We start from the raw sequence: 27,297 nt of genomic DNA, 5'->3' as shown, positions 1-27,297 counted from the left end.
CACCTGGAAAATCCTAGAGGGACTAGTACCGAACTTGCACACGAAAATCACTCACTACGAAAGCAAAAGACTTGGCAGACGATGCAACATCCCCCCAATGAAAAGCAGGGGTGTCACTAGCACGTTAAGAGACCATACAATAAGTGTCAGGGGCCCGAGACTGTTCAACTGCCTCCCAGCACACATAAGGGGGATTACCAACAGACCCCTGGCAGTCTTCAAGCTGGCACTGGACAAGCACCTAAAGTCAGTTCCTGATCAGCCGGGCTGTGGCTCGTACGTAGAGTTCAGAGGAAGGTAGTTACTCATAAAGCTACTCTATCATCTTTGATTAGGTTAGATTCAATGACATAATTATTATATTTATGGTAAGGGTCATACAGCACCTAGAAAATGGGTGTGGGGGTAATTGTATTTTATTCAGAGAAGATAGAGGTAGCTCCACTTTTTTGAATTACAAACCCTTCAATAGCATTAGGACCCCCTTTCTTCTCTTGAGGTGTCTATGACATAACGTAGCATGGGAAGTGGGCAGCAAAATGCTTACTGTAGCACACTTAGCTAAAGACAGAGCTTAGAACTTTTCCATCCCATTAATTAATAGCTCAGGCACAGGCCTTTTGATATGATTGTCTTGGACAATTATGTGCTATTAATAGCACTCTTCACTTTTAGTGATGATTAACCCTTTGTGTCACGACCCCTGCTCTCAGGGTCGAAGAATTTAAAAAAAAAAATGAAAAAATATCATGAGATGATAGAGAATATTTTTCCAAAGGTAATGAAACCAAACTACAAAATTTGATAGGGAACTTACAGAATTACACTCTTGAAATTAGCAGTCTCAGTGATATTTTTTTACATGAAATATACATTTCCCTACACAGAAAACAATGAGACATGCAGAATAAAACAATACTAAAATGACACTTACTTTTATTGAAGACTTATTGATGAGTGATGAGATGGGAGGAGGAGAGAGGATGGAGGTGTACTATTGTTTGGAAGGGAAATCCCCCTCCATAAGATCTTCAGGTGCCAAGTCCTTTTCTGGGGTTACTTCCCTTCTTTGTTTTTTAATACCACTAGGACCAGCTTGAGAGTCACTGGACCCCTGTCGCTCAAAAAAGTGTTTCTTTAAAACTTCCTTAAAATGGGACACAACATTGTCATTGTACATGTTACCAACACGGCCTGCAACAGCTTTGTCAGGGTGAAGTTCATCCATAAATGTTTGCACCTTTGTCCACATTGCACAAATCTCCTTAATCTTTGAAGAAGGCACCTTCCTCCATCTCTCTTCCTCCTCCTCCTCTGAAGCAGTTTCCTGAGCTGTGGTCTGTTGCTGTTGCAGATGAAGCTCTTGCAGCTCTATAGTGGTTAGCTCTTCATGTTAGTCCTCCACCAACTCTTCTGCATCCTCAAAACTCGCATCAAACCCCATGGAATTCCCCAGTGCCACAATACTTTTCACAACTGGCATAGGCTCTTCAGGGTCAGCCCCAAACCCTTCAACTTGGCCACAGTTTTCTCCAAGCAGAGTTCAAAGTCCTGGAAGTCACTCCCTCCCAAGCCTTACTTACAAGGTTTATGCAATGGAGGATATTGAGTTGATTTTTCCAGAACTCTCTTAGGGTCAATTCAGTGTCTGAGGTCACTTCAAAGCACTTTTGAAACACTGCTTTGGTGTACAGTTTTTTGAAGTTTGAAATAACATGCTGGTCCATGGACTGGAAGAAAGGAGTGGTATTAGGGGGCAAAAACTTCATTTTGATATAATGAAACTCCTGCACCATTTGCTCTTCCAAGTCTGGATGATGAGTAGGAGCATTGTCCATTACCAGGAGGCACTTGAGTTTCAATTTATTTTCCAGGAGGTATTTCTTCACACTGGGGCCAAACACTTAATTGAACCATTCAAGGAAAATGTCCCTCGTGACCCATGTCTTACTGTTTGCCTTCCACATCACACACAATTTACTCTTGGCAACACTGTTTTTCTTGAACAATCTGAGGATTTTCAGAGTGATATACCAGTGAAATCCCCACTAGCATTACTACAGAACATGAGAGTTAGCCTGTCTTTCATAGCCTTGTGTCCTGGGAGTGCCTTGTCCTCCTGAGTAATGTAGGTCCTCTTTGGCATTTTCTTCCAAAACAGGCCTGTTTCATCACAATTGAACACTTGTTGGGGTTTGAATTGTTCAACCTCTATGTACCCCCTCAATTCCTGAACATACTTTTCAGCCGCATTTTTGTCAGAACTGGCAGCCTCACCATGCTTTATCACACTGTGTATACCACTACACTTCTTAAATCTCTCAAACCAGCCTTTGCTGGCCTTAAATTCACCAATATCAGCACTAGTTCAGGTATTTTCTTTATGGGATTGTCATGCAACTGCCATGCCTTTTCACAAATTATTGACTGCATAACACTATCTCCAGATAATTGTTTCAAGTTGATCAACACTAACAACAAAGTCTTCACATCTTTCAGTTTTGTAAGCATATTTGCACCTTTCACAACAACAGCTTCCTTGATTTCCTTTCTCTTGGCCACGATAAAAGCGATGGTTGTATGGGGTTTGTTATACAACCTGGCCAGCTCGGCGACACACACTCCACTTTCATATTTTGCAATTATGTCTTGAATTCTATAGTGTTTCTCACCTTCTTTACCAAAGGGCTGGCACTAGAAGCTTTCTTTGGACCCATGGTGGCTTATTTAACAGTTACAAGCACTAAAAAGAATGGAATAGTACAAAATGTATGAATACATGGGATCATCCTCAGTGTCTGATAAACAATGGCACACTGCCTGTAAATGGTGTCAGGCCACTCGGGCCGCATGGACATGTTTGGGACGAATGACTATTACCGAGTTCAATGATGATTACCGAGCCAATATTTTGACGACAAACGTGACTATTTCTGAAAATTATGAAATCCAATGACTACAAAATCCGAGGGTCCACTGTAAATAAAATGATCAGAAATTAGTAATTTGGCCAATTTCACACAAAATTAAAAAAAGGCTAATTTTAAAATAGCATCCAGAATAAACTGCAGACATTCCTGACACTAAAATAATATTTTCTCTGTTCATTAGTCACATCTCCAGGTCCCTCTTATATTACATTGCTTTCCATTTTGAATTTTTATTCACACAAAAAGAGAAGATTTACCGTTATGCACACTACTACATTATTGTAATAATTGTATAAATATTATCAGCGCATTCGTGAACACATATTAGACCCACAAGTTGATGTGATTTATTTACTTTTGAATATTGGCAAATATTGAACATTTCCTCTACTTTGAGCTCAATTTCAAGCTACTTTCAGTCCCAAAACCAATCAAAATTATCTCAATTTCTGTAATATATCTTCCAGAATAAAACCATAAGAACCATATGGTTTTAAACGTGTACATGTATGTGTAGTGTGACCTAAGTGTAAGTAGAAGTAGCAAGACGTACCTGTAATCTTGCATATTTATGAGACAGACAAAAGACACCAGCAATCCTGCCATCATGTAAAACAATTACAGGCTTTCGTTTTACACTCACTTGGCAGGACGGTAGTACCTCCCTGGGTGGTTGCTGTCTACCAACCTACTACCTACTACCTAATTTGCCCTAGTTAATAGGTTGGTAGACAGCAACCGCCCAGGGAGGTACTACCGTCCTGCCAAGTGAGTGTAAAACTGAAGCCTGTAATTGTTTTACATGATGGTAGAATTGCTGGTATCTTTTTTTTTCTGTCTCGTACACATGCAAGATTTCAGGTATGTCTTGCTACTTCTACTTACACTTAAGTCACACTACACATACATGTACAAGCATATATATACATACATACCCCTCTGGGTTTTCTTTTATTTTCTTTCTAGTTCTTGTTCTTGTTTATTTCCTCTTATCTCCATGGAGAAGTGGAACAGAATTCTTCCTCCGTAAGCCATGCGGGTTGTAAGAGGCGACTAAAGTGCTGGGAGCACGGGGCTAGTAATCCTTTCTCCTGTATATATTACTAAATGTAAAAGGAGAAACTTTCGTTTTTCCTTTTGGGCCACCCCGCCTCGGTGGGATACAGCCGGTTTGTTGAAAGAAGAAGAAGAAGAAATAATTTGTAATTTTTATTCACCCAAAAAATATAAGATTTATTGTTATTCCTTATTGCAATAATTGTATAAATAATGTCAACCCAATCATGACTGCATATTGGAATGGACAGTGATGTCATTTGTTTACTCTTAAACCTAGTCAAGCAATGGACTATTCCTCCTACGTTGAGCTCAGTTTCAAGGTACTTTTCATCGTGAAAGCAATCAAAATCATATCTATTTCTGTAATATATCTTCCATTCTATCAAATGAGACCAAAAAAATGAGAATACAACCATAAAAACCATACGAAAATACCGCTAAGGGGTGGCTAATTACTGAGAAGTGAACTCCATTATTTGTGCTTAGGTTTCTTTCATTTTTGGTGTACATTAAGAAGCATCTTTCCATCATACATTGCCCAAGTTTCAATAAGATAGTCCAACAAACAAATGAGATACAATTCCCGAGATCAAGAGCAAGAGCCCCTCACCAGTGTCAAGGAACCTGCCTTGAGGTCTGCTCGCTTATGGAAATTTTGCTCGTGTATGGAAGCAAAAAATCGACCCATCGACTGCTCGTATTTGGAAAAACTCGCAAGTAGAGGTTCCACTGTATATACAAACCCCCTCTAGGTTTTTTCTTCTATTTTCTTCCTAGTTCTTGTTTATTTTCACTTATCTCCATGGGGAAGTGGAACAGAATTCTTCCTCCATAAGCCATGCGTGTCGTAAGAGGCGACTAAAATTCTTGGAGCAAGGGGCTAGTAACCCCTTCTCCTGTATACATTACTAAATTTAAAAAGAGAAACTTTCGTTTTTCTTTTTGGGCCACACTGCCTCGGTGGGATACGTCCAGTTTGTTAGAGGAACAAATATTTATGTAGAATACCTGACTGGGGTTAGTAAGATAGTAAACAAAATTTTTGTTTTATTACACTTGAAGGGTAGATGGGAGGCTTCAGGATATAGGAAACTTCATAGCTTGTTAAATTTATTTTTACTTAATACTGCTTTCTGTTCTCATTTCTTGTTATTAATTTTTTAAACCGGCCATTTCCCACCAAGGCAGGGTGGCCCGAAAAAGAAAACCTTTCATCATCATTCACACCATCACTGTCTTGCCAGAGGCATGCTTACACTACAATTAAAAAACTGAAACATTAATACCCCTCCTTCAGAGTGCCAGCACTGTACTTCCCATCTCCAGGAATCAAGTTCGGCTTGCCAGTTTCCCTGAATCCCTTCATAAATGTTACCTTGCTTACACTCCAACAGCATGTCAAGTCCTGAAAATCATTTACCTCCATTTGCTCCTATCTAACACACGCACACTTGCTGGAAGTCCAAGCCCCTCGCACACAAAACCTCCTTTACCCCCTCCCTCCAACGTTTCCTAGGTTGACCCCTACCCTGCCTTCCCACCACTACAGATTTATACACTCTCGAAGTCATTCTGTTTTGTTCCATCCTCCCTACACATCCAAACCATCTCGATAACTCCTCCTCAGCCCTCTGGATAATAGTTTTGGTAATCCCGCACCTCCTCCAAATCTCCAAACTACGGATTCTCTGTAATATATTCATACCACACATTGTCCTCAGACATGACATCTCCTCCTTGTTGCAACATTCTCCTCTTTGCTTTCATGGATAAAGTTCTTTGTCTCCACAGACTCCTCAGTGCACCACTCACCTTTTTCTCCTCATCAATTCTATGATTTACCTTCTTTCATAGACCCATCTGTTGACACATCTACTCCCAAATATTTGAATACATTCACTTTCTCCCTCCAATCTGATATCCAGTCTTCTATTATCTAATTTTTTATCCTCATCACCTTACTCTTTCCTATATTCACTTTTAATTTCCTTCTTTTACATACCCTACTCTGTTGTTTTATATTAGTCCCCCATTTAATGAGAAAGATGGGTTCTGCAAAAACTTGTCTGTAAGCATATAATAGCATAGGTGTATGCTGACTGAAGCTGACTGTATTGGTTACCATTACATTGAGATGCTCCAAGAACAGTGTCTGCACTTTTAAAAATGAGTGGGTCATTTGGGCTATACTTTTTTTTTTTTTCGTAACCCTACTTCATGGTAAACAGCCAGTGTTTTCTTGTAAGGCACAAAGATTGCACTGCTCATTCCAAGCACCCCTCATCCCACTTGACATTGGGTCACCTTAACTTGGTGGTGGGGTTTGTGCCTTGGGGTTTGGGGGGGGGCCTCTTGGAGGAATGTCACTCCCCCCACATGGTGCTTGCCTGTGCCAGCATTTCTTTCAGCTTTATATATATGGTGATGTTTCTCCTTTTGTTTAACCCTTTGAGGGTCGACAGGCCCTCTCCGAAACTCGTTCTCAGGGTCGGCCAAATTTCAAAAAAAAAAAAAATTATTTTTTCTTATGAAAAAATAGTTTTTTTTTCTAAACATTATAGGATAAACAAAAAAATTTTACCATCAATACTTATGGAGATATGGATGCATGAAGTTTGCAGAAAATGAGCCGCGTATGGCAACAGCGGCGACTGCCGCTCACCCGGTAAACTTTGATTTACTTGTATTTGAAGGTTTGTTGTTTTTTTCACTATTTTATTTTTTCACATAACTTATGTGGCCTATGAGACCAAAGTAAGGTGCAATGTACATATATACACTCGTTGTATACAACACAATAAGCACACAAACATAATTATCAATATATTGTTTACAAAACTTGTTTACAAAAACAAACAATACAAAACATTGTTTATTATTATTGTTCTATAATATATATACCAATATACAGTCACTGAACATATTCCTATTAGTTCTGCAGCTTGTGGAACTCTGAAACATGGTGTCATACACAATGGTGTTTTATCTTTCTCCCTCATTCTATCTCTTTCAATCTGTCTCTCTCTTTCTATCTGTCTGTCTATCTCTGTCTCACAGGTACACATAAATACAAGTATACATAGTATAAATTACCTAGGATAACCCAAGAAATCCAGACAAAGTGCTATACTCTGCTTGAAGATGTGAGTAAAAGTGATGACACAGTCTTGTGGCTCTCTGAGACAGAGAGCTAGACGGATAGACAGATAGACAGGGAGCTTGACAGACAGACAAATAGACAGACAGAAATGTTAGTGTACCAGTACCAGTGTACTAGTGTTCCACCCTCCTCCTCCTCTTCTTCCTCTTCCTCCTCTTCCCCCTCTTCCCCCTACTCTTCCTCCTCTTCCCCCTACTCTTCCTCCTCTTCCCCCTACTCTTCCTCATACTCTTCCTCTTCCTCCTCTTCCTCCTACTCTTCCTCTTCCTCCTCCTCCTCTTCCTCCTCCTCCTCTTCTTCCTCTTCCTCCTACTCTTCCTCCTCCTCCTCTTCTTCCTCTTCCTCCTCTTCCCCCTAATCTTCCTCCTACTATTCCTCTTCCTCCTCCTCTTCCTCTTCTTCCTCTTCCCCCTACTCTTCCTCCTTCTCCTTCTCCTCCTCGTCCATAGTGTAAATTACAAGGAGTCGGCAGCTGTCAAAGTGACATATTGGCTCATTACTCTTTCCCCCTCCGGCCTGTCAAAACAATGGGGTCGGATGCTGCTTCCCCTCCTCCATTCTATCTAATTATCTTTCTCCCTCATTCTATCTGTCTGTCTATCTCTGTCTCACAGGTACACATAAATACAAGTATACATAGTATAAATTACCTAGGATAACCCAAGAAACCCAGACAAAGTGCTATACTCTGCTTGAAGATGTGAGTAAAAGTGATGACGCAGTCTTGTGGCTCTCTGAGACAGAGAGCTAGATGGATAGACAGGGAGCTTGACAGACAGGCAAATAGACAGACAGAAATGTTAGTATACCAGCAAAAACAAAGGGAGGGAGATGTTTATCTCATCTTTTGGCATCAGCTCTACCCTCATTTACCCTCATCAAACGTCAGCAATTATCAGATGTTATCTCCCCTTATCTTGTTACTGTCATGGGTGAACATTTATTATTACATATTATTATTATTACCTATTATTATTATTATGTATTATTATTATTATGTATTATTATTATTATGTATTATTATTATTATGTATTATTATTATGTATTATTGTTATCATTACGTATTCTTCTTCTTCCTCCTCCTCCTCTTCCTCCTCCTCCTCCTCCTCTTCCTCCTCCTCCTCCTCCTCCTCCTCTTCTTCCTCCTCCTCCTCCTCTTCTTCTTCCTCCTCCTCCTCCTCCTCTTCTTCTTCCTCCTCCTCCTCCTCCTCCTCCTCTGCCTCCTCCTCCTCTTGCCTCCTCCTCCTCTTGCCTCCTCCTCCTCTTGCCTCCTCCTCCTCCTCTGCCTCCTCCTCCTCTGCCTCCTCCTCCTCCTCCATTCTTGGAACAAGTTTGAAGAGCTTGTAGTTCATAATCACTATCATTATCATCACCAATGCTCACATCTGAGTCTGGGATTTTGGAAAATAGGAGTTTCCTCTTTGATTCTGGTACAACTGAACGACGGCCCAGCACCAGAGGTGGAAGGCTGTGGGTTGTCTGGGTTTTCCTCACTATTACCCATATTATGGTCATTAGTTTCGGTCAAAACCTCACCAGAACCTTGAAACTCATCTTCACTGTCACTTCCATCTGTATTAGAACTGTCACTGGGGAACAAAAGTGTCCCAATTCGCCGAGGAGTGAGGAATTTCTTACGGCAGGGCACGTTGGAAATTGTGTACTATGATGGCATTCCCACAATGCACCACTGGGTCCCAGATTTTTTTCCTACTGTGCACACCCACCACACAGACCCATTCTCTCACATCTAGGCTTATCAGCCTTTTCCTGCGAGATTTGAGGCCGCTAGAATTTATGCGTACTAGTACGTCAAAAACCCCTACGCGTAAGACCGTAAGACGTACTAGTACGACCAAAACCCTCAAAGGGTTAAGTTTGCTCACACTCTTGTGTAATGACATGGATGTGGATTGCAGAATATAGAATTTGAATAGTTTTAATTGTATTGTGATTATGATTTATGTACTATGAGAGTGAATTGGTCATGAGAGCAAGTTGGTACTGATAGTGTATATTTGTTATATAGATAGAATTGGAATTATTGAAACCATTGTACAAGACGGCCTTTCTTATGCAGCAGGTTAGGTTTGGGGTTACTGCTGTACAGTGAAATATAAGCCTGTTTTTACTTTCAAATGCACATAAAAGCCTGATAACATGTTTACACTATCATGCATTTTAAGTAAGCAATAAAACTAGGCCTTAAAAATGCATATACAGTACACAGATTACTTACCTTCAAATATTTTTCATCCTTAGCTTATAGTGAGCAGTGAACATGTTTATTGTAGGAAGTCTGAACAAATGAAGACGGTATAATTGAAAACCACTACATTGGCAAAATGCTGTAAAGCTAAGCAGTCTAAAGTGGGGCCCCTCTTGTATTTCCAAAAGATTCTAGTATTTTGTAAATACAATGGAACAGTTTCTTTCTAAGCAGACTTAAGTATGTGCTGAGTGTAACCCACCATCTACACCTTCATAGGATGTGAGCTTGACTGCCACTTGAATTCACAAGGTATGAGTAGTTTTAATATGGAGGGATTGTTCTGCAGTCTAATCTTTTTGTGTAACCCCACTTTCATATACAGTTCCTGACATCACATAGGTTTCATAGATACAGTATTAGATCAATTGTCTATCACTTGTATAATATGCAAACTAATAGATACACTGTAGTTGTTGTATGGAATGCTTTTATAGGTAGTAATTTTAAAGTAGTCAAAGAAATATTAAAATCACTCCAATTTTGACATTATGAACAGCTTAGTGTACATCTTATAGAAGGTTTATGGCAAAGGCCATCTTTGTTTATAACAGGAAGCTTTATATTACATACAGATGCAGTGATCACTCATACAAGCTCTTCACAGTTCTACCAGATTGCTATGCTCTATATGGGAACTCGTCTCTTCTGTAACCTGTCACAAGCGTATGTCCCCATATATATACAAGACTCCCTTCAGCTGCCTCAGGACTCTGTGGCATACATTCCACTGGTGATGTATGTTTCTGGCTTCCTAACCTCCACAATCATGAAGGCTCTCAACAAGTACATTGGCAGGAAGGTGAGCACTGTATGCTAGTAATCTTGTATATTTACACATGAAAGGCCCTTGAAAGGGATATTTTGATCTAAGGAATTAGAGCTACTCTTCTTGGATCAAACCTGATTACCTCCCATTCCTCAGGTTCTTGATAACCATTATAGATTTAGAATTTCTCAATATAATTATAATAGGCTGTTGAAGGTTTTGAGTTTAAAAGATATTTGATGTGAAGTGGACATAATCATAGTTTCTTTTTGCTGATAACATGATTCTTTTGAGAAATTCCGAAAAGAAGTTACAAAGGTTGGTGGGTGAATTAGGGAGAGGGTATGTAAAAGGAAACTATAAGTGAATATAGGAAAGAGCAAGGTGATGACAATAACAAAAAAAAAGAAAAAAGTAGCTAATGAAAAATTAAATAGGCGGGAGTATAGAGGAAATTAATGTATTCAGATACATGGGAGTGGACTTGTCAGAAGTTACGTCTGTGAAAATAAGTGAACTATACAATAAATGAGGGGAAAACAGTGAGTGGTGCGATGAGGCATCTGTGGAGACAAAAATATTTATCCATAGAGGCAAAATGGGGAATGTACTTAAGTAGTACCAACACTAATGTGGGTACATGGCATAAATTTAAAGTATTGCAGCTAGGAGGAGGTTGGAGGCAGTAGGAATATCATGTTTGAGGGCAAAGTGTGGTGTAAATATTATGCAGAGGATTTTGAGGATTAAGATAAGGCAGTAGTGTAGGTTACCAAAACTGTAATTCATAGGCCTGATAAGGGGTTGTTGAGGCAGTTTGTACATCTGGAAAGAATGGAATAGAAAAGGGTGATTCAGAGGGTATAAATCTGGGGTCAAAGGGTTAGGTGTCATCCCAGGAAGGTTTGAATTGAGGAAGGGGCCGAACATCCAACAGGCATGTGTGAGCACATTATGATTGAAGTGAGTTGAGACAAGTAGTTTCTATGAATTTACATGCTGCTGGATGTGAGCAAGATAATATTCATGAAGGGATTTAGTTTTAGGCTTCATGATGTAAACAACTCTAATCTCACATATTTCTTCACCTTTTTTTTTTTCCCTGGAAATAATTGGAAAAGATGACTACACACTACAAGTGTTCACTGTAGATGTATCTGGGTTGTTTCATTGTAAATAATAAAAATTTGATGAAGTGAACACCATCACCTCCTGTGAACCACTTGATGGCACACAACTATTCATCACAGGCAAAAATTTCATCCCATATAATCACAGACACCACATGCAGAACTGTATTTTATGTTTATTTACGTGTGTCGATGACTGGTAAGTGTTAACAACTTTCATACTGTGATAGATTTGTAATTATAGGTCAGATATTTTTCTGTGGAACCCATGCTTTTTTCCCTCCCAATGTTTAATGTCTCATTGACTACTGTGTGCATAGCTGTCATTTCTTAGAACCGGTATCCAGTATTCATCAGGGTTTTCCTGCACACTCGTGAATTTGTGCATACAGTTACCAGTTAGCAGGACTTGGGTCCTAGAGGTGGGAAGGGCAATGCCTACACTCTGAAGGAGGGATGGAGAAAGTTACAATTGGAGGGCAATCTATGATGTCAGCCCACTTTGGAAACATGACACTTGATTGAATGTTGGCAAGTATGCTTTCTTCTTTTTCACCCTACCTTGACAGGAGGCAGCTGTTGAGCTTAAAAAAAAAAAAGTTGTTGGTATGTTTTAAAGTGTATGTACATGTTAATAATGTATTTTAGTTTGGCTGCTGTGTGGACAAGTACGTATAATATGAATGTAAAAGTGTTTGAAAGTATTGTTGATTACTTAAATAAAGAGGCTAAAGGAAAAATTATATACAAGGGCAAAACAGCATTATTGAGTGGCTTGTGTAGAGGCAGTTTTATTCCAAATACTATATTACCTCTTGATTAGCTAAGCCTACCTGCTTAACTGTTCAGAGTATTTAGGTAGTTTTGTGTGTTTATTCACTTTGCTGTTGTAAATGTTTATATAATGAGTTCAAGAATGTGATCCTAGGTAGTAGGTTGGTAGACAGCAACCACCCAGGGAGGTACTACCTTCCTACCAAGTGAGTGTAAAACGGAAACCTGTAATTGTTTTACATGGTAGGATTGCTGGTGTCTTTTTTCTGTCTCGTAGACATGCAAGATTTCAGGTATGTCTTGCTGCTACTTCTTACACTTAGGTCACACTGCACATACATGTACAAGCATATATATATATATAATATATATATATATATATATATATATATCCTCCATGGGGAAGTGGAACAGAATTCTTCCTCCGTAAGCCATGCGTGTTGTAAGAGGCGACTAAAATGCCGGGAGCAAGGGGCTAGTAACCTCTTCTCCTGTATATATTACTAAATGCAAAAGGAGAAACTTTCGTTTTTCCTTTTGGGCCACCCCGCCTCGGTGGGATACAGCCGGTGTGTTGAAAGAAAGATATATATATATATATATATATATATATATATATATATATATATATATATATATATATATATATATATATATATATATATATATATATATATATTTTTTTTTTTTTTTTTCAACAAGTCGGCCGTCTCCCACCGAGGCAGGGTGACCCAAAAAAGAAAGAAAATCCCCAAAAAGAAAATACTTTCATCATCATTCAACACTTTCACCACACTCACACATTATCACTGTTTTTGCAGAGGTGCTCAGAATACAACAGTTTAGAAGCATACACATATAAAGATACACAACATATCCCTCCAAACTGCCAATATCCCAAACCCCTCCTTTAAAGTGCAGGCATTGTACTTCCCATTTCCAGGACTCAAGTCCGACTATATGAAAATAACCGGTTTCCCTGAATCCCTTCACTAAATATTACCCTGCTCACACTCCAACAGATCGTCAGGTACCAAGGTACCATTCGTCTCCATTCACTCCTATCTAACACGCTCACGCACGCTTGCTGGAAGTCCAAGCCCCTTGCCCACAAAACTTTCCTTACCCCCTCTCTCCAACCCTTTCGAGAACGACCCCTACCCCTCCTTCCTTCCCCTATAGATTTATATGCTTTCTATGTCATTCTACTTTGATCCATTCTCTCTAAATGACCAAACCACCTCAACAACCCCTCTTCTGCCCTCTGACTAATACTTTTATTAACTCCACACCTTTTCCTAATTTCCACACTCTGAATTTTCTGCATAATATTTACACCACACATTGCCCTCAAACAGGACATCTCCACTGCCTCCAACCGTCTCCTCGCTGCTGCATTTACCACCCAAGCTTCACACACATATAAGAGTGTTGGTACTACTATACTTTCATACATTCCCTTCTTTGCCTCCATAGATAACATTTTTTAACTCCACATATACCTCAATGCACCACTCACTTTTTTTCCCTCATCAATTCTATGATTAACCTCATCCTTTGTGAGGGAAAAGTTCAATAGATAGGAGTAGCGAGGGAGTATATAGTAACAATAGTTTCATTGCCGGCTACTTGTTAAGGTAGGGTAAGTCAAGCTCCCGCTATTCCCGCCTTTTTTTCCCCTCCCCGAAAGTGATAGTTTGATTGCCGGCTGCTTGTTAAGGTAGGGTCAGTCTAGCTCCCGCTATCCCTTCCCCTCCTCCTTCCCCCCTCCCCTGAAAGGTGACATGTGGGGCTCCGGTCCAAACAGTAATCACTAGACTCACAGCTCCCAGCACTACTGTAAGTACATGCCTGCCTTGTATTCTAGTGGATTTATGGGTTGAAAGCTTCACTTTTGACCAATAATAAACTTAGTCTTTTCAGCCTTGCTCTATGTTGACTGTTGTAATAATCACCACATCTTTTAGGTATTGTATTTATCATGGAGAGTGATTATTTAAGCAGTGGGTAACCTGTCTATCTTTTCAGCTTGGATGACAGAGAGGGTCACCTGTCAATCAACGAGAAGAACTGGTGGAGATGGACTAACGTCCGGAGACTTCCCCTTTTTGGATTTAATTACCTGTGCACCTGTATGAAATTGCAGGATGTAACCCCTCATCATTGCAGCGGTAAAGAACCTGCTTTCCTGTCATCGGGATATAATACTCAACTCTATACTGTGAAGAACTAGCCAGTGGGTCGTAACCAACACCTGCGACCCCCCCCCCATCATCAGCAACGGCTACGATTTCAACAACACAGTGTCACCAACACCAGACACCCCTATATATATTAGCGTTGAATTCAGTTATTTATATTTTTAATTTTTCATTTTCTTTAATGTAGGATTAATATTTCATATTTAAGTGTTTTATATTTTATATTTTCTATATAATATAGTGTTTGTCTGTTATTATTTCTTTTTCTATTCATTAATTTTCCTGAGGAGGAGCCAGCCTTGGTAATACTGTCTGAAGTTATTACAGGGCTGAGTAAGCCTTCACAAGTGGCGACCTTGCCAGGATACAACTCGACAGAATCAAGATTCAATTCCATCTCGAATCTACCATTGGAACTTCAACGCTGCATACCACAGACGGTTACCACCAGCTATGAGTAATCATTCTCTATGGTAGGACTACGGTACAGGTATTTAAAAGATTTGGTGATTGTTATAGTCTCAATTTATTGTAAGTCAAGTCAGGCAGGATATAATAGTTAATTCTGCCACCTTTCTTGTGAGCTTGAAACACTTTGGAGGATTAGACTCTAGGGACCCGAGATTTTCCAGTGACAATTTATTTCATTGAGCTCTTTATTTTATCAAGGGAACTGTCGTTGGACACTCTTGATTTGTTGGTGAGAAGATTGGATGGTCAAGGGACCCCATTCTACTTACTGTTTGCTCGGAGCCGGCATAGAACCCTTCGTTTTAATTAATACATATTGTTTAATTGAAGCAGGGATCGAGCCCTCTGGTTTATTTACAGTTTGAACGGAGCAGGAATTGAACCCTCCGTTTTCTTTAATACCTGTTTCATTTCCCCTGATAGTTTAAGTTATTCTTGCAAGCATGGAGGAATACCAGCTTTGGATGAAAGCTGGAAGTAAGTTAGGAATAACAGGGAAAAATTTAGAATCTTTCATTAGTGCTAAGATCCAGGAAAGACTTGAAAGAGAGAGAATTGAGGGAGAAGAGAGACAGAAAGGGAAAGAAGAAGAAAAGGAGAGAGAGAGAATCGAAAGAGAAGAGAAAAAGGAGAAAGAGAACCTTGAAAGACAGGAGAAAAAGGAGAGAGAGAGAATTGAGAGAGAAATCCAAGAAAGACAGTTAGAAAGAGAAAGAGAAGACAAAAAGGAGCGTGATAGACTTGATCGTGAAGAAAGAGCTAGAGAACGTGAGGAACAGGCTAAAATACGTGAGGAACAGGCTAAAATACGTGAGGAACAGGCTAAAATAAAAATAAGAGAACTTGAGGAAAGAGCAAAGGATAGAGAAGTTGAGGAAAAAGAGAACATGAGGAAAAAGCTAGAGAACTTGAGTTAATAGAGAGAGAAAAGGATCGCGAGCTCGAAAAATCTTGCCTTGAATTAGAGAATAAAAAGTTAACTCTTACACAACAGCAATTAGAGGAAGGAGTAATGGAACAACGTGCAGTCAGTGCACATATTCCAACACCTAATTTACCTCCCTTCACAGAGGGGGAAGACATAACTTCATACATTATCAGGTTTGAAAATACCACTACCCTCTGTGAATGGCCTGCTGACACCTGGGCTACCAGGTTAGGAATGTTATTTTCTGGTACAGCCTTGAATATCTATGCAACTTTGTCGCAGGATATCATATGTAATTATAACCTACTGAAGAAGGCAATCCTTAAAGCATATCAAAAAACCACTAATTCTTACAGGAAAGATTTCAGGTATGCCACCTTACAGCCTGGCCAGAACTTTCAGCAGTTACAGGTAACACTCTTTCATTTGTTCGACTTTTGGACAGAGAGTTCAGGAATTGATCACAGTTATGAATCTCTTAGAGACTTCATGGTTGCTGACCAGTTCCTGACAGCTCTTCCCCATCAGATACGAACATTCATCAGAGAACGTAACTTGATTAAAGCTGAGGAAGTTGCTGAGGCTGCTGACCTGTATGCTGAGGCTCACAATTCCTATAAAGACCTAAAGGGATCGAACCCTAAGGGCAAGGGTTCATCAGACCTTAAGAAATCAAAGCCTCTAATGGAAAGTAAAATGACTTCTTTTATTCATGTTTGTCATTTGTGTGGTGTTAAGGGACATAAACGTCCAGATTGTCCTTCTAAGAAGGTCCAAAAAGTTGGAAGATGTTTTAAAGGCTGTAATGACCAAGCACCCTTCTGTTCAGGAACAGTTAATGGACTTAATGTATCTACCATTTTACGAGACACTGGATGCACATGTATAGTCATTTCTGATAAGCTGTTCCCTAACCTTAAAGAAACTCATTCCTCTGCTATACTTTCAGACTACTTGGGCCGTACGGACACTTTTCCTACCATCCGTTGTTACATTAGGTCTAAATGGTTCACAGGTTGGTCTGAAGCCGTACTAGCTCCCATCACTTCTTGCTCTGTACTAATAGGTAATGTAAAAGGTGCCATTCTTCCTTCTGAGGTTGACCTTTCATCGCCAAAGATGGACATAAGCTTTTCAGATCCTCTTCCTGTAGAGTCAGAGAAGCCCCTTGAAAGTTCAGATGAGACAATGTCTCGTGAGATTCATGTGGGATTAAAAACCATTGATGCTACTCTCGAAAGCGAGGTAGTAGGATCACCGGTTCACTTGTTAGATGAAAGTAAAGATATCACCTCCGATACCATAAATGTCCTGACTAGGGCTCAGACCAAAGCCCAGGCTTCTCCTACTGTCCATCCTTTGATTTTCCCTGACTTTAAGCCTTTAGATATATCAAAGGACTCCTTTGTCAAGTTACAACGTAATTGCCCTTCTCTTCAGAATTGCCATAATGCCGCTAAACAAAATCAAGTGATCCAAAGGAAAAACTTTTCATATAAATTTGAATATATAAAAGGTATCTTGTACAAGTCAGTATTCAAATTAAATTCAGATGAGATAGACTATTCCATCTTAGTTTTTCCAAGTCAATGCAGAGAGACTGTTCTTAAAATGGCTCATGACCTGCCAGTGGCTGGACATTTCTCGCATCGTAAAACCTTAAATAAAATTAGGGAAACCCATTTTTGGCCAAAAATGTCCTCAGATGTCACTACCTATTGTAGATCGTGTAAAGTTTGCCAACTGTCATCCTCCCAAGGTACCAGGCGAGTACCTATGGTCAAAATGCCTATCTTTACAGTACCGTTTGAAAGAGTAGCTATTGACATCGTTGGTCCTTTATCTCCACTTTCATCTGGGGGACATAGATATATATTAACATTAGTTGATTATGCTTCGAGTTTCCCTGAAGCCATACCCTTAAAGACCATAACCACTACAGAGGTGGCTGAAGCCCTTTTGTCCATCTTCTCCAGAGTGGGCATCCCTAGAGAAATTTTGTCTGACCGTGGGACACAATTCACATCTGACTTAATGCAACATCTATACCAACTTCTGGGAGTGAAGCCTCTCTTCACCACACCCTATCATCCCAGCTGTAATGGGAGGATTGAGCACCAGCATTCGATTCTCAAGTCCATTTTAAGGAAACTTTGCTCCCTTAAACCTAAGGAGTGGCATCGTTACCTACCCTGTGCTTTGTTTGCCATGAGGGAAGTTTCCAGTGACTCTTTGGGGTTTCACCTTTTGAACTTCTCTATGATAGACAGGCCAGAGGCCCATTGTCCATCCTTCATGACTGAGGAGGTAAATGCTGAGGTTCAGTCTTCTTACCAGTTTCTCCTTGACCTTAGATCCAAACTTGAGGAGACCTCTGACATAGTTTCGAAAAACTTAAGTTTGTCAATGGACCAGTACAAAACATATTTTGATTCCAAAAGTCAGAGGAGAAGTTTTAAAGTAGGGGATGAAGTTCTTGTACTTTTGCCGATCAAGTCAAATAAATTATTAGTAGCATGGAAAGGTCCATATAAAGTATTAAAAATTTGTGGGAAAGTTGATTACCTCATAGAAGTCAAGGGGAAACCTAAGCTTTATCATATCAACATCCTTAAGAAATATTACCGAAGAAATTCGGTTAACTGCCTTAATAACTTTGACTTAGTTTTTCCACACGAACTTGATAAGACAACTGAAGAATGTAAAGTGTGCGTAATTGATACCTCTAACTTAGACTATGAGGAAGAACTACATGACTTGGTGACTCTTGACCACTCGGGCACAACCAACATTAATATTAATGAATCTTTGGATGACCATAAGAGACATGAACTACTTCAATGTGTGAGTAACTTTTCAGACGTCTTTACTGATATTCCAGGTGTTACCTCCACGGTAGTCCATAAGATTGACTTAGTGATGGACAATCCTATCAAACGAAAATTATACCCAGTTCAAGTTCACCTTAGGGATGCATTTGACCGAGAGGTAGACAAATTATTAAAACTAAAGATCATTGAACCTTCAGTATCTTCATATTGTTCACCAGTAGTCATGGTTAAGAAGGAGGATAATTCATATAGACTTGCTATTGACTTCAGAGGCCTTAATGCTATAACTCGGTGGGATGCTGAGCCTATGCCCTTAATAGATAGTGATCTACACAAATTTTATGACACTTCCTTCTTTTCAGAGATTGATATTGCGCAGGCATATCATCAAGTAATGTTAGATCCTTCTTCTAAGCAGTACACCACTTTTCCTACACACCAAGGACTGATGCAATATAGAACTGTGCCCTTCGGTTTGGTAACTGCCTGTGCTACCTACGTGAGACTGATGAGAAAGGTCTTGGGTAATATGCCAAATGTTTCAGTTTATTTTGATAACATTTACCTAATGACATCCACGTGGGGCGAACATATCCAAACATTAACATCAGTTTTGCGTAGGTTACGCTCGCATGGCCTCACTGCCAAGCCGAAGAAATGCTTCCTTGGGTATAACAAGATTAGATATCTTGGACTGATACTTTCTAATAACACTCTGCAGCCTCTCCCCAGTAAGATCAAAGCTTTATTAGAATTTAAATTCCCCAAAACCAAGAAGCTCATGCGTAGTTTTCTTGGTTCTGTAAATTTTTATGCACGGTTTATCCCGAACCTTACTGATCTTACAGGCATCTTATCCGACTTCCTTAAAAAGTCTGTGAAGGAACCTCTTGAACTTTCGGACGTAGCTCGGGAAAAGTTTAATGAGATTAAAAGTATCTTTTCGAAAGACCCTATACTTAAGATTCCAGATATTAATAAAACATTTTGTTTAAGAACTGATGCCTCCAATACTGGCTTAGGTGCGGTGTTACTACAATACCATGATGGTACTTCCTTCCCTGTATGCTTCCTAAGCCGGAAACTCCTTCCCGCAGAAACGAGATACTCCACCATAGAAAAGGAATGTTTAGCCCTTGTGTGGGGTATCTCCAAACTTAAATTTTATTTGCTGGGAAAAGAATTCATTTTAGAAACGGACCACAAACCTTTGATATACCTAGAAACTTTTAAGGGAACCAACAGTCGCCTCTTGAGGTGGACATTGGCACTCCAGGCTTTTAAGTTCCATATTGTGTATATCAATGGTTCATCCAATTATTTCTCTGGTTAAGTCGTGACAGTCAGTAGAAGATTTGTTGCCTTACGCGACTTCCACATGTTAGAACTTTTTCCTCGCCTATTCTTCTTATACTCCTTGACTATAAGTCTTGGTAAGGGGGAGTGTGAGGGAAAAGTTCAATAGATAGGAGTAGTGAGGGAGTATATAGTAACAATAGTTTCATTGCCGGCTACTTGTTAAGGTAGGGTAAGTCAAGCTCCCGCTATTCCCGCCTTTTTTCCCCCTCCCCGAAAGTGATAGTTTCATTGCCGGCTACTTGTTAAGGTAGGGTAAGTCAAGCTCCCGCTGTTCCCGCCTTTTTCCCCCACCCTGAAAGTGATAATTTGACTGCCGGCTGCTTGTTAAGGTAGGGTCAGTCTAGCTCCCGCTATCCCCCCCCCCCCCGAAAGGTGACGCGTGGGGCTCTGGTCCAAACAGTAATCACTAGACTCACAGCTCCCAGCACTACTGTAAGTACATGCCTGCCTTGTATTCTAGTGGATTTATGGGTTGAAAGCTTCACTTTTGACCAATAATAAACTTAGTCTTTTCAGCCTTGCTCTATGTTGACTGTTGTAATAATCACCACATCTTTTAGGTATTGTACTTATCATGGAGAGTGATTATTTAAGCAGTGGGTAACCTGTCTATCTTTTCTGCTTGGATGACAGAGAGGGTCACCTGTCAATCAACGAGAAGAACTGGTGGAGATGGACTAACGTCCTGAGACTTCCCCTTTTTGGATTTAATTACCTGTGCACCTGTATGAAATTGCAGGACGTAACCCCTCATCATTGCAGCGGTAAAGAACCTGCTTTCCTGTCATCGGGATATAATACTCAAGGCTATACTGTGAAGAACTAGCCAGTGGGTCATAACCAACACCTGCGACCCCCCCCATCATCAGCAACGGCTACAATTTCAACAACAGTGTCACCAACACCAGACACCCCTATATATATTAGTGTTGAATTCAGTTATCATTTATATTTTTCATTTTTCATTTTCTTTAATGTAGGATTAATATTTCATATTTAAGTGTTTTATATTTTATATTTTCTATATAATAAAGTGTTTATGTTTGTCTGTTATTATTTCTTTTTCTATTCATTAATTTTCCTGAGGAGGAGCTAGCCTTGGTAATACTGTCTGAAGTTATTACAGGGCTGAGTAAGCCATCACATCCTTCATAAATCCATCCGCCGACACGTCAACTCCCAAGTATCTGAAAACATTCACTTCTTCCATACTCCTCCTCCCCAATTTGATATCCAATTTTTCTTTATCTAAATCATTTGATACTCTCATCACCTTACTCTTTTCTATGTTCACTTTCAACTTTCTACCTTTACACACATTCCCAAACTCATCCACTAACCTTTGCAATTTTTCTTTAGAATCTCCCATAAGCACAGTATCATCAACAAAAAGTAACTGTGTCAATTCCCATTTTGAATTTGATTCCCCAAAATTTAATCCCACCCCTCTCCCGAACACCCTAGCATTTACTTCCTTTACAACCCCATCTATAAATATATTAAACAACCATGGTGACATTACACATCCCTGTCTAAGACCTACTTTTACCGGGAAGTAGTCTCCCTCTCTTCTACACACCCTAACCTGAGCCTCACTATCCTCATAAAAACTCTTTACAGCATTTAATAACTTACCACCTATTCCATGTACTTGCAACATCTGCCACATTGCTCCTCTATCCACTCTATCATATGCCTTTTCTAAATCCATAAATGCAATGAAAACTTCCCTACCTTTATCTAAATACTGTTCACATATATGCTTCAATGTAAACACTTGATCTACACATCCCCTCACCCACTCTAAAACCTCCTTGCTCATCCGCAATCCTACTTTCTGTCTTACCTCTAATTCTTTCAATTATAACCCCTACCGTACACTTTTCCTGGTATACTCAGTAAACTTATTCCTCTATAATTTTTAGTCTCTTTTGTCCCCTTTCCCTTTATATAAAGGGACTATACATGCTCTCCGCCAATCCCTAGGTACCTTCCCCTCTTCCATACATTTATTGAACAAAAGTACCAACCACTCCAACACTATATCCTCCCCTGCTTTTAACATTTCTGTCATGATCCCATCAGTTCCAGCTGCTTTACCCCCTTTCATTCTACGTAATGCCTCACGTACCTCCCCCACACTTACATTCTGCTCTTCTTCACTCATAAAAGATGGTATACCTCCCTGACCAGTGCATGAAATTACTGCCTCTCTTCCTTAACATTTAAAAGTTCCTCAAAATATTCTCGCCATCTACCTAATACCTCCATGTCCCCATCTACTAACTCCCCTACTCTGTTTTTAACTGACAAATCCATACTTTCCCTAGGCTTTCTTAACTTGTTTAACTCACTCCAAAAATTTTCTTATTTTCATTAAAATTTCTTGACAGTGCCTCTCCCACTCTATCATCTGCTCTCCTTTTGCACTCTCTCACCACTCTCTTTTCCTTTCTTTTACTCTCCATATACTCTGCTCTTCTTATAACACTTCTGCTTTGTAAAAACCTCTCATAAGCTACCTTTTTCTCTTTTATCACACCCTTTACTTCATCATTCCACCAATCACTCCTCTTTCCTCCTGCCCCCAACCTCCTATAACCACAAACTTCTGCCCCACATTCTAATACTGCATTTTTAAAACCATTCCAACCCTCTTCAACCCCCCCGCTACTCATCTTTGCACTTGCCCACCTTTTTGCCAATAGTCGCTTATATCTCACCCGAACTTCCTCCTCCCTTAGTTTATACACTTTCACCTCCCTTTTACTTGTTGTTGCCACCTTCCTCTTTTCCCATCTACCTCTTACTCTAACTGTAGCTACAACTAAATAATGATCCGATATATCAGTTGCCCCTCTATAAACATGTACATCCTGGAGCCTACCCATCAACCTTTTATCCACCAATACATAATCTAATAAACTACTTTCATTACATGCTACATCATACCTTGTATATTTATTTATCCTCTTTTTCATAAAATATGTATTACTTATTACCAAATTTCTTTCTACACATAGCTCAATTAAAGGCTCCCCATTTACATTTACCCCTGGCACCCCAAATTTACCTACTACTCCCTCCATAACATTTTTACCCACTTTAGCATTGAAATCCCCAACCACCATTATTTTTACACTTGATTCAAAACTCCCCATGCATGCACTCAACATTTCGGTGGGAGACGACCGACTTGTTGGAAAAAAAAAAAGTGTAGAGGAGAGAGAGAGATTTTGGGAAATGTTGAGTGAATGCGTTGGGAGTTTTGAATCAAGTGTGAGAGTAATGGTGGTTGGGGATTTCAATGCTAAAGTGGGTAAAAATGTTATGGAGGGAGTAGTAGGTAAATTTGGGGTGCCAGGGGTAAATGTAAATGGGGAGCCTTTAATTGAGCTATGTGTAGAAAGAAATTTAGTAATAAGTAATACATATTTTATGAAAAAGAGGATAAATAAATATACAAGGTATGATGTAGCATGTAATGAAAGTAGTTTATTAGATTATGTATTGGTGGATAAAAGGTTGATGGGTAGGCTCCAGGATGTACATGTTTATAGAAGGGCAACTGATATATCGGATCATTATTTAGTTGTAGCTACAGTTAGAGTAAGAGGTAGATGGGAAAAGAGGAAGGTGGCAACAACAAGTAAGAGGGAGGTGAAAGTGTATAAACTAAGGGAGGAGGTAGTTCGGGTGAGATATAAGCGACTATTGGCAGAAAGGTGGGCTAGTGCAAAGATGAGTAGTGGAGGGGGGGTTGAAGAGGGTTGGAATAGTTTTAAAAATGCAGTATTAGAATGTGGGGCAGAAGTTTGTGGTTATAGGAGGGTGGGAGCAGGAGGAAAGAGGAGTGGTTGGTGGAATGATGAAGTAAAGGGTGTGATAAAAGAGAAAAAGGTAGCTTATGAGAGGTTTTTACAAAGCAGAAGTGTTATAAGAAGAGCAGAGTATATGGAGAGTAAAAGAAAGGTAAAGAGAGTGGTGAGAGAGTGCAAAAGGAGAGCAGATGATAGAGTGGGAGAGGCACTGTCAAGAAATTTTAATGAAAATAAGAAAAAATTTTGGAGTGAGTTAAACAAGTTAAGAAAGCCTAGGGAAAATACGGATTTGTCAGTTAAAAACAGAGTAGGGAAGTTAGTAGATGGGGAGATGGAGGTATTGGGTAGATGGCGAGAATATTTTGAGGAACTTTTAAATGTTAAGGAAGAAACAGAGGCAGTAATTTCATGCACTGGTCAGGGAGGTATACCATCTTTTAGGAGTGAAGAAGAGCAGAATGTAAGTGTGGGGGAGGTACGTGAGGCATTACGTAAAATGAAAGGGGGTAAAGCAGCTGGAACTGATGGGATCATGACAGAAATGTTAAAAGCAGGGGGGGATATAGTGTTGGAGTGGTTGGTACTTTTGTTTAATAAATGTATGAAAGAGGGGAAGGTACCTAGGGATTGGCGGAGAGCATGTATAGTCCCTTTATATAAAGGGAAAGGGGACAAAAGAGACTGTAAAAATTATAGAGGAATAAGCTTACTGAGTATACCAGGAAAAGTGTACGGTAGGGTTATAATTGAAAGAATTAGAGGTAAGACAGAATGTAGGATTGCGGATGAGCAAGGAGGTTTCAGAGTGGGTAGGGGATGTGTAGATCAAGTGTTTACATTGAAGCATATATGTGAACAGTATTTAGATAAAGGTAGGGAAATTTTTATTGCATTTATGGATTTAGAAAAGGCATATGATAGAGTGGATAGAGGAGCAATGTGGCAGATGTTGCAAGTATATGGAATAGGTGGTAAGTTATTAAATGCTGTAAAGAGTTTTTATGAGGATAGTGAGGCTCAGGTTAGGGTGTGTAAAGAGAGGGAGACTACTTCCCGGTAAAAGTAGGTCTTAGACAGGGATGTGTAATGTCACCATGGTTGTTTAATATATTTATAGATGGGGTTGTAAAGGAAGTAAATGCTAGGGTGTTCGGGAGAGGGGTGGGATTAAATTTTGGGGAATCAAATTCAAAATGGGAATTGACACAGTTACTTTTTGCTGATGATACTGTGCTTATGGGAGATTCTAAAGAAAAATTGCAAAGGTTAGTGGATGAGTTTGGGAATGTGTGTAAAGGTAGAAAGTTGAAAGTGAACATAGAAAAGAGTAAGGTGATGAGGGTGTCAAATGATTTAGATAAAGAAAAATTGGATATCAAATTGGGGAGGAGGAGTATGGAAGAAGTGAATGTTTTCAGATACTTGGGAGTTGACGTGTCGGCGGATGGATTTATGAAGGATGAGGTTAATCATAGAATTGATGAGGGAAAAAAGGTGAGTGGTGCGTTGAGGTATATGTGGAGTCAAAAAACGTTATCTATGGAGGCAAAGAAGGGAATGTATGAAAGTATAGTAGTACCAACACTCTTATATGGGTGTGAAGCTTGGGTGGTAAATGCAGCAGCGAGGAGACGGTTGGAGGCAGTGGAGATGTCCTGTTTAAGGGCAATGTGTGGTGTAAATATTATGCAGAAAATTTGGAGTGTGGAAATTAGGAGAAGGTGTGGAGTTAATAAAAGTATTAGTCAGAGGGCAGAAGAGGGGTTGTTGAGGTGGTTTGGTCATTTAGAGAGAATGGATCAAAGTAGAATGACATGGAAAGCATATAAATCTATAGGGGAAGGAAGGCGGGGTAGGGGTCGTCCTCGAAAGGGTTGGAGAGAGGGGGTAAAGGAGGTTTTGTGGGCAAGGGGCTTCGACTTCCAGCAGGCGTGCGTGAGCGTGTTAGATAGGAGTGAATGGAGACGAATGGTACTTGGGACCTGACGATGTGTTGGAGTGTGAGCAGGGTAATATTTAGTGAAGAGATTCAGGGAAACCGGTTATTTTCATATAGTCGGACTTGAGTCCTGGAAATGGGAAGTACAATGCCTGCACTTTAAAGGAGGGGTTTGGGATATTGGCAGTTTGGAGGGATATGTTGTGTATCTTTATATGTGTATGCTTCTAGACTGTTGTATTCTGAGCACCTCTGCAAAAACAGTGATAATGTGCAAGTGTGGTGAAAGTGTTGAGTGATGATGAAAGTATTTTCTTTTTGGGGATTTTCTTTCTTTTTTGGGTCACCCTGCCTCGGTGGGAGACGGCCGACTTGTTGAAAAAAAAAAATATATATATATATATATATATATATATATATATATATATATATATATATATATATATATATATATATATATATATATATATATATATATACACACACACACACACACACACACACACACACACACACACACATATACACACACACACACTCCTCTGGGTTTTCTTCTATTTTCTTACTAGTTCTTGTTCTTGTTTATTTCCTGTTATCTCCATGGGGAAGTGGATCAGAATTCTTCCTCTGTAAGCTATGTGTGTTGTAGAATGTGACTGAAATGCCGAGAGCGGGGGCTAGTAACCCCTTCTCCTGTATAAATTACTAGATTTAAAAAGAGAAACTTTCGTTTTTCTTTTTGGGCCACCCTGCCTCGGTGGGATACGGCCGGTGCGTTGAAAGAAAGAAAGAAAGAATGTGATGTAATGAAAATGTGTCATAAGGATTTCACAAATCTAAATGAAAATAATTTCATTTGTTTACAGGCATCATTCATCTTGGGATGCATTATAGGAGGGGGAGCCTGCATAGCAGTGTGGTTTGGAAGAGGAGACTTGTACAAACAGTACCTGTTGTATGGAGTGGCAGCTCTGCTTGGAGCTGGAGGCTCCATCATGCTTGTTACATCACTTTCATTTACTGCAGATCTTATTGGGCCCAACGTGGAGTCTGGGGCTTTTGTATATGGTGCCATGAGCTTTACAGATAAGATTTCCAATGGTGCAGTTGTCATGCTCATCCAGAACCTAAATCCTTGCACGTGAGTATTTATTTAAGTTTATTAATTAGTGCGATGCTTGTTAAGAATGAAGGTTTGTACATTTGAATTTTTACAGTTAAAAAATTCTTAAAAGATTTATTATAGTTGTCTGTGTTTTGGTAATGAATTGAGACAATATACAGGGGATTTCTGACTTAGTAACTCCCAATTTATGTTCCATTCTTATGAATGGGGTCCCAAAGGGGTAGATTATAATAAACACAATTTACTAGGAAAGGTTAAATTAAAAGCCCATTAGCAACTTATTTCATATTCACAAAATCTACACTTACAAAAGAAAGTCAAGATGTCATTTTAGTCCATGCTGGACAATGGTCCAGCATGGACTAAAATGTCATCTTAACTCTTTGTACAAATAAATTGTGTGAATTGTTTCAGTCACTTGAATGTAACTTGTACTCTTCACCTATTTTGTACCTAAGTTAAAATACATAGATATAAAATATTGGACTTTTTCAAATAAAAACAAGGAAATATGTAAAGATTTTCATGA

At 39.5% G+C, this 27,297-nt stretch overlaps 1 protein-coding gene across 7 annotated transcripts in view; it reads left to right on the top strand.

Annotated features, from left to right (window-relative positions):
* LOC128693894 (major facilitator superfamily domain-containing protein 12-like) overlaps window positions 1–27,297 on the top strand; it is a 128,809-nt gene that overhangs the window by 70,015 nt on the left and 31,497 nt on the right. For all 7 annotated transcript variants that reach the window (XM_070096910.1, XM_070096911.1, XM_070096914.1 and 4 more), the window contains exons 7-8: window positions 10,027–10,221; window positions 26,509–26,783. In XM_070096910.1, the coding sequence (XP_069953011.1) occupies window positions 10,027–10,221; window positions 26,509–26,783 (470 nt within the window). The remainder of the gene's footprint in view (window positions 1–10,026; window positions 10,222–26,508; window positions 26,784–27,297) is intronic.

Source organism: Cherax quadricarinatus, chromosome 55, assembly GCF_038502225.1.
Source record: "Cherax quadricarinatus isolate ZL_2023a chromosome 55, ASM3850222v1, whole genome shotgun sequence".
In the NCBI taxonomy this organism is placed as follows: domain Eukaryota; kingdom Metazoa; phylum Arthropoda; class Malacostraca; order Decapoda; family Parastacidae; genus Cherax; species Cherax quadricarinatus.
This window is presented reverse-complemented; position numbering and strand designations above follow the sequence as displayed.